Source organism: Barbus barbus, assembly GCF_936440315.1.
Source record: "Barbus barbus genome assembly, chromosome: 43".
In the NCBI taxonomy this organism is placed as follows: Eukaryota; Metazoa; Chordata; class Actinopteri; order Cypriniformes; family Cyprinidae; genus Barbus; species Barbus barbus.
The window spans coordinates 21,483,343-21,490,839 of record NC_136721.1 but is presented as its reverse complement, the minus strand read 5'-3'; the positions used below and the strand labels follow the sequence as shown (position 1 = coordinate 21,490,839).

General features: G+C 36.5%; 1 protein-coding gene across 2 annotated transcripts in view; it reads right to left on the bottom strand.

The window, feature by feature from the left end:
- Nucleotides 1–4,489: 4,489 nt before the first annotated feature.
- LOC306862013 (olfactomedin-like protein 2A) overlaps nt 4,490–7,497 on the bottom strand; it is a 28,353-nt gene continuing 25,345 nt past the window's right edge. For both annotated transcript variants that reach the window (XM_079404591.1, XM_079404590.1), the window contains exon 8: nt 4,490–6,064. In XM_079404591.1, coding sequence (XP_079260717.1) covers nt 5,451–6,064 — 614 coding nt within the window. In that variant the 3' untranslated portion in view covers nt 4,490–5,450. The remainder of the gene's footprint in view (nt 6,065–7,497) is intronic.

The following is a 7,497-nucleotide window of genomic DNA, read 5'->3' as shown; positions in this document are numbered from 1 at the left end:
CATGTCACTTCACTTTTAATATGAACAATCCACTGTTTAAGATCTAATATTCTCCCCTTTAAAAAAAAAAATAGTCATGGTTTTGCTACTTACTCTAACCAAAGTGTTTTAGCAGTTAGCTTATATCTGTACCATGTAGTGAAGGAGACTGAATAATGAATATTTGCAGCCTCTCGGACAAACCACAGAGCGATTTTCTTTTATTTAAAAAGAGTTTTACATATTAGTCCGTTTTATTCTAAGAGTATGTAAGATGGTTTTCAAAAAATATTAATAGTAAATGGTCTGCTTTTTCTGTGGTGATTTGCGTGTGTTTACACTGTGCACTCCTGAGCGTGACCTAAAACATGGCGGAATCCAACGCGGCGTGACGTAGATTCCCTTTCTCTATTGCCGTCCGAATCCACATCTCTGAGTTTACAAGAAAAAATCCATTCAAAATTCAGTGTTTAAACCCTTTTTGAGCAGTCCCAAACACCATAAGGTAACATTGTACTTCGGTGTAATTTGCATACATATTTATGTCTGAAATGCTGGAAAGTGTTTAATAGAACAATACTTCATAACTGCTCCACCACAGTGACTGGGAGCAGAAAGACAAGAAAAGCATGTGACGTAAACATTCAAAATGGGTCTTTATTATGGCAGAAGCAGGTATGCAATACAATTTTAAAATGTGTATTATAAACAGATGCAGTATATATCGCGTAGAAGAATTATATAAAATTATAGCACGTCTATTTTCCTATTTTCAAACAGGAGATTTAAATAATCAAATAATAAATAGGATTATACATTATATAGTTTTATCACTGAGGTGATATGTAAATTTTATTTTTACAGATGTCCATATGAGAAACAATTACCGTCCGAATCGGTCTTAAGTTTAAGTTTTAATCAAAAAAATGTTTTCAGACTTATTTAAATCAATGAAAATAATGTAATAGTTTTAGTTACCAATAACAACATCAGTATTGAAATGAATGGGTGCACCTCTTGGTTGAGGATGAACCAGAAACAAGAATCACAAATGTCATTTAACAAATGTGCCCTTTACATGCAGCACTTAACCTCAGGAAGCCCTAGAGGGATTGCTGCTTTTGGCCAATAAATTATAACATGTGACACTTTGGTGTCTGTATGTAGAAGCACAGTTGGAGGACTATGGCTAACCAAACCCCTGCTACCCCAACCCAAATACCACAGGATGAGATGCTAGATAATGAGAGTGAGTTCCCTCTGTTCTGTCTAATCTGGGGCTCAGTTTTAATCCCTAAACCCTCTGAGGCCTTAACAAAAACACATATGTGGCTTGAATGTATGTGTCAGCAAAACATCAGGTCTGGTAGACCATTGTAGTCCAACGAAAAACCAGTTAACCTGGTTTTTCCAGCACTATTTATTTTATACTAATATAAAATATACTAATATAAAATAAATAGACTAATGTAATTTTAGTTGTGATTTTAAATTAGATTTTATTTTTATATTTAGAATTTATTTATTATGTTTTCATTTTAGTTGAATTGTTAGTAATTTTGTGTAGTAATTTTATTACATTTATTTTAAGTTTTAGTTTTGATTTATTTAGTTTTATTTACTTTATTTAGCAATTAAATTAAAAAATGTTGCCTAGGCTTTATGTACTAAATTAAATTAAATTAAATTAAATTAAATTAAATTAAAAAAAATTAAATTAAATTAATTTCATTTCATTTATCATTTCATTTAATGCCTATTTTATTTCAAATAATGAATATGTTTTAATTTTTATTTAGAGAAAATAACCCTGCCTAAAAACATGTGTAATGTTACCATGTGTGAATTATTAACAGCAATTGTTAAAACATTCTCACATTATCTTGTTTCTGAGAAACTAGTGTCTTCTCTCTCCTCCTCAAACTATCCGTAGCTCTAGCCAAAACCATAAAGTGCTTTCAGGCACGTCTCTCATCCGCTGCCTGATTCTCTCCATTGGAAGTTTGATTAATTGCAGATTACAGATTTTACAGTTTCGTTCTCCATAACATCACTCCACAGTTATTAAAACAAACTCTTCTTGTGTTCCGCAGAGTTAATCTAAATGATTTACAGACGCGACTACTGCCAAAAACACTGGACTACCACACAGAACCGCCCATCAGAGAGAGAAAACCCACTCAAAAATAACAAAACACACTAACTGACCAATTATCCACTGAAAAGAGCAACCATTCCCACAAAACATACCCTTTGAATTCAGTCCTATAGATCCTTACAGCAATATATAACAGTGAACAGCCTCAGGAAATGACTGATGTAACAGCACTGATCTGTAGAATCACAATGATTATCTGTGTTTGCTTTACTGTGATCTCTTGTATATTTACAGTTTGCCTGTAATAGATGTTCACAGTATATTGGTGCTTGGGTTCCCAGCATGAACTGCGGCATGAAAAAAAATCAAGCAGTGATTTTCCTGTTTATTAAAAAATTGTTAAATATTAAGTAAAAAAAATTAGAATTACATTTTGACCATGTGCAGCCAGTTATGTGCAGCCAGTTATTTTCTGTAAACACTATTGCACCAGGGAGAAAATCAAGCAAATTAAATCCAAGTTTACAGTCAAAGGGAACACTTATCATAATGAAAAACCATTTACACTGTATATGACACCCTTCATTGCTGGCCTTAGTAAAATTCTGAAAGCTAATGCAATGTTCTGTAGCAGTTTATTGCTAAATATCATAAAGCCTGTCAATTTTTTTAAATCGACACGAGACAGAAGTTGCAACCGCTTTTACTGCCACGTGACATTTTTCAGAGTAAAAAAAAACAGAATGGGACTTGATTTTATCCATCGGTTGTCAATCTTATTTGCATGAATTATATGAATGGCCAGTGTCAGAATGGCAAGTTTGCAGACTGCTTTTTAAATTTTTTTAGGGTTTTTATTTTATTATATTTAATTTTTAGTCATAGTACTTCAACTCAAACTCATTTTGTTTTGGCCAATTGGCAAGGCAAGTTTTTTAAGCAGATGTTCTTCATCTAATATTTATGATTCATGAAAAGGAAATTGCAACTGACTTTACTGCTGTAATGTGACATATTTCAGAGTGAAACAACTATCAAATAAAAAAAAAAAAACTGAGTGAGACTTCATTTTATCCATAGGTTGTTGATTGGATTGTGAAAAGTGAAGAACAAGTTACATTTTGATTCAAAGTCGAAAACAAATATAAAAATGCACGGATGAAGACCAGTGACATGCATTAAGAGAATAAATGGGGTCAATTTTGATTTCATGGCCTTCGAGGCTTTCTTTAACAAAACCCACAGGATCCCACAAACCAGAAACTACTCCCACTTCCATCCCAGCAGTCTTTTTAATCTGTTTAGAAATATATTTCACAATACCAAATGCACATTTAACAAAATCCAATTAGAGTTTATTAAAATCAGACATGCTGCATTGACAGAGTTAAAAAAAAATCTCTTCCTCTTGGGAAGATTGTGTTTCTAAAACTCAGTCAAAACAAAATAAAAAATATTCTGCTATTTACAGAGGGCACGAGGACGACAAACTGCTTTAAAACAACATTCTTAACACCATTAAACTGTTTATACATGTGTATCCATACCCATGCGTCACACAGGCTTTCGTTGCACGACCTGCCTGTTATAAACATTCTATACGTAACCCTGCCCAGTCATTAAAGAGACTTCCAAACATAATCATATGCTCTCATTAGCACACAAAGCATTCTTTCTCCATTATGATGTCATGCTTTACCAGTCCGCTGAGGCTATATGGGCCGAAACACTGGAAGACTATTTTCTGGCACATTCTTGATGCGAAAACATCACAATTTTCCTTCAGAATGCTTGTTATGCTTATAAAATATCAATACAGGTACATGAAACATGAGGTTATGTTATGTTGTTGGTGCGGTTGGCATGACAAGCTTTTATTTGTGTTAAAGAAGAGCAAGTCACAAAACTCTTAACTTAATGATTTACACATGTCCTAACCTACCAGAAGCGATGCATAAGACATTTGTCACCAGCAGTATTTCAGACCAGTGAGATGCCATGGTAGTTCGCTGCTTGAAATCCTTTTCTTAATATATGTTTTTGTCTAATTTACCTGTTAAAATATCTATCGTTTAAACAAGATCAGTTCATCTGAGAAGCATGAGAACATTAGATTTGAAATATAAATGTGTTTTGTTACACCACAGCAGATTCTTTTTAATTTTTTGGGAAAAAAAATAAAAAATCTTTTTTTTTACACTTAAAACAGGTCAAAATGTAAGAGTTACAAGACAAAAATACATAAAATTTCAAAATACAAAAGACAAAATACAATAAAGTTTATTGCAGTGATTTCTTGCTTCTCAAGTTATGTTTTAAGATTTTTAGATATTGTCACTTTATTAATTTAATATTTAAATTTAATTATTCAAATTTATTATATACAAAAATGTTATTGTTTTTATTTTTATTGTTTGATGTTGCTTTATTGCCGCATGCCTGGTTAGGACAGTGTAAATTATGTAAAAATTTGTAAGGGCTTTTTAATAGAGATTAAAATTATCTTCTAGAAGCTGTAATTGACCCTTCACAGGGAGTTTGATTGACAGGTGATCTGTACAATCATAACGCCGAATCTACCATTTTTGTCAGACAAACAAACCAGGCAGGACAGTAGATTAACGTCAGTGGACTTGAACTTGAAAAATGGTGTGCATTGTTTTCTTTCCACGGTTGAAACAAGATACATTCTGATGTTCTTTCATGTTTATTTCATGCTATAACTAGTGATCAGTTCATGTGCCGCTAAAAACGAGGTACTACATGATGTGTGGTGTGAGACCGTCATGTCTTGTTGGACACAGTAACAGCATTGAGTTTTTGCGAAGGGTCAATTGTGAACACTTTAGAACCTTTCACATGAGTCGCATTAGAACTTAATTGGATGTTAGGACAAGTGTTATGTGCAAATTCAAAAACCTGTCCTGTTTTATGTAGCAAAAAAGAAGGAACTTTATACAAATTTTTCAATAATCGTGCTAAAAAATGTCAGCGGCATGTGGAATGAAAGATGAAATTGGTTAACTTTAAGCATTGTGTAATTGTATGCTAATTGAAAATGTGTCGATATGAGTCAACCTGTGCACAACAAGTAGCTGGGAGTAACTTCGCTCCACAGAGTTTAAAGCATTGGGAATGACGTGAATCATGTGAAAGATTTCGTTCGACGGGATTCTAGATCTGGTAGTGAATTCTAGAGCAGCGGTTATGTAATCCCTTTGTTCTAATATAATCTCTAACAAATGTCTATTAAAGTTCATTAGGAGGCGATGAACCCTTTCAAAAGACCACTTGTCAGTGGAACCAATGAGGCAGTTACAATCAGGAAGTGGCTTTTGCTTTGAGTAGATAAGTAGATTAATAAAGTCTGATTTTATTTATTTTCTTGCTCTACAAAGTTGATGTTATAGGTGAGCTGGTGTCCATTGTCCCAGGCGTACAGAATCTTCTCTTTCGGGTTGTAATCGACTTGTGTGGTGAATCCGTATTCATTAATGAACGGTAAATGCGGAGATGCCTCGGCCCCCGTGAGCGTGTCGTACGCGTACGAAACCTCCCCTTCCCGCTGATTGTAAATGTCCACCGCGTACAGGACGCCACATATTATGAAGCAGTTCCCGAATGAATTTCGTCGCAGTCTCGTCCTCCACGTGGTCTCCTTTTTGACAGACAGGTCATTGGGATCTAGTTTACTGACTACAATGACCTCGGCCTGTCCGTAGTCATCGTCAACAGACGGGTAAATGACCCAAAGTCCGTTCTCGTCCACGGCAAAGTCAATATCAGAGTGGCCTTTCCACTTCCAAGGTGTGGTGTCTTCATAGACGACATCATGGAGCTGAGCCCAGGCGGCTACAAACCGTTGCTTGAGGTCGTATTTGATGATGTTCTTTGTGAAGGCACGGTTATAATAAAACCCTCCTCTGTACACAACATGACCTGTTCCGATCCAGTTATAAGGCAGCTTGTACAGGTTACTCCAACGACCTGCCAGGAAAAGAGAGAGAAGTGAATAAAATGTGCACAATAACAAACTTTCGTCAGCAACAAAATCCATTTTCTATTGTGTGGGAATTTATAAAGCACAGCTCATGCCTAAGTCACGTTTAAACCAAGCAGTTTTCTGTTGGATACAGTTCATGTCACTCAACTTGAACCTGTTACGAAATCTGCATGGGCAGTTGCATAGACTCCTATTGAAACAACTGGATTTTGCATGCCAAAATTTGCAAAACAACAGTAAATGTGACCTCACCCTAATATAAACCCACAAAACCGAGGAATTTTAAATGTAAAAAGTAGAATTTAAATGCAACATAAATAAAATAAATAAATAAATAAAAATAAACACTTGACTGTAGATAAAATAGGAAATTATGCATTAGAAAAAGCCACTTTTTCCCCTATGGTTATTTTGCCAAGCGAGTCAAAGCTGCCACTGTTGCCCCCTAAAAAGTTCAGTGTATGACTCCCCTAGCTCTGTCTTAAAAGGGAATATTTTTAGAAGTATATTAATACCAGTCTAAACAAGCACACAAAAATCAGCTGTAACATCTTCCAAACTATTTATCTTGTTCCAGGGCCACACACACACACACACACACACACACACACTTCTTCTTATGCAGTCCATCGATTACAAAGATGACGTCACTTCTAGAATGCGTTGCTGGAATGTTGAGACAGCCGCTGCTGTCGGCGATGCCATTGAAGGTGGCTGTAAAGCCCAATCCGGGAGCCACATGTCCTGCCACAGTCGGGACATGTGAGTGCTGAGTCTGGGGATGGATGTGGTTGTGACTGTGCGTGTTGGTGTCTGCACTGATGTAGCAAAGTTCTGTGTTGGGCACGCTGTAATTCGATCTGTTGGACTCCCAGATTGCATGCAGAACTCCATGCCTGCCGGTTGGCGGCTGTTGTTTCCAGCACTCCCGGGTTGATGCTTTTCAGGATCCCCTTAAGATAGTCCTTATAGCGACACTTCTGACCCCCAGGTCTCCTGTTAGCTGCTAGCTGCGTATATCTGCCCATAGAGAACCTGCTGGGGTAGGCGGGTAGCAGAATGGAAATGCAGACTGCCTGGTAGACGGCTGCTTTGGTGAAGGTACGGCGATATTTATTAACAAAGGCTTGAGATCGAAGTCTACCGAAGGCAGAGGAGGCAAGATTTATGTGTGCCTGGATCTCATTTTCTATGAGGCAGGTGGGACTTAGGATGCTTCCAAGGTAGCAGAAGTGCTGAACAACCTTTACTGGTGTGCCATGGATGTAGAATTCAGGGGGTGTGGGGATCGTGGTCTGTGCAATGATCTCTGTCTTTTGGATGTTAACTTGTAGGCTACAAGCTTGGTAGACTGTGCATACAACATCCAGTGTATGCTGCATTGCAGTAGGGCTGTGGGCTAGGAGGGCACAGTCAT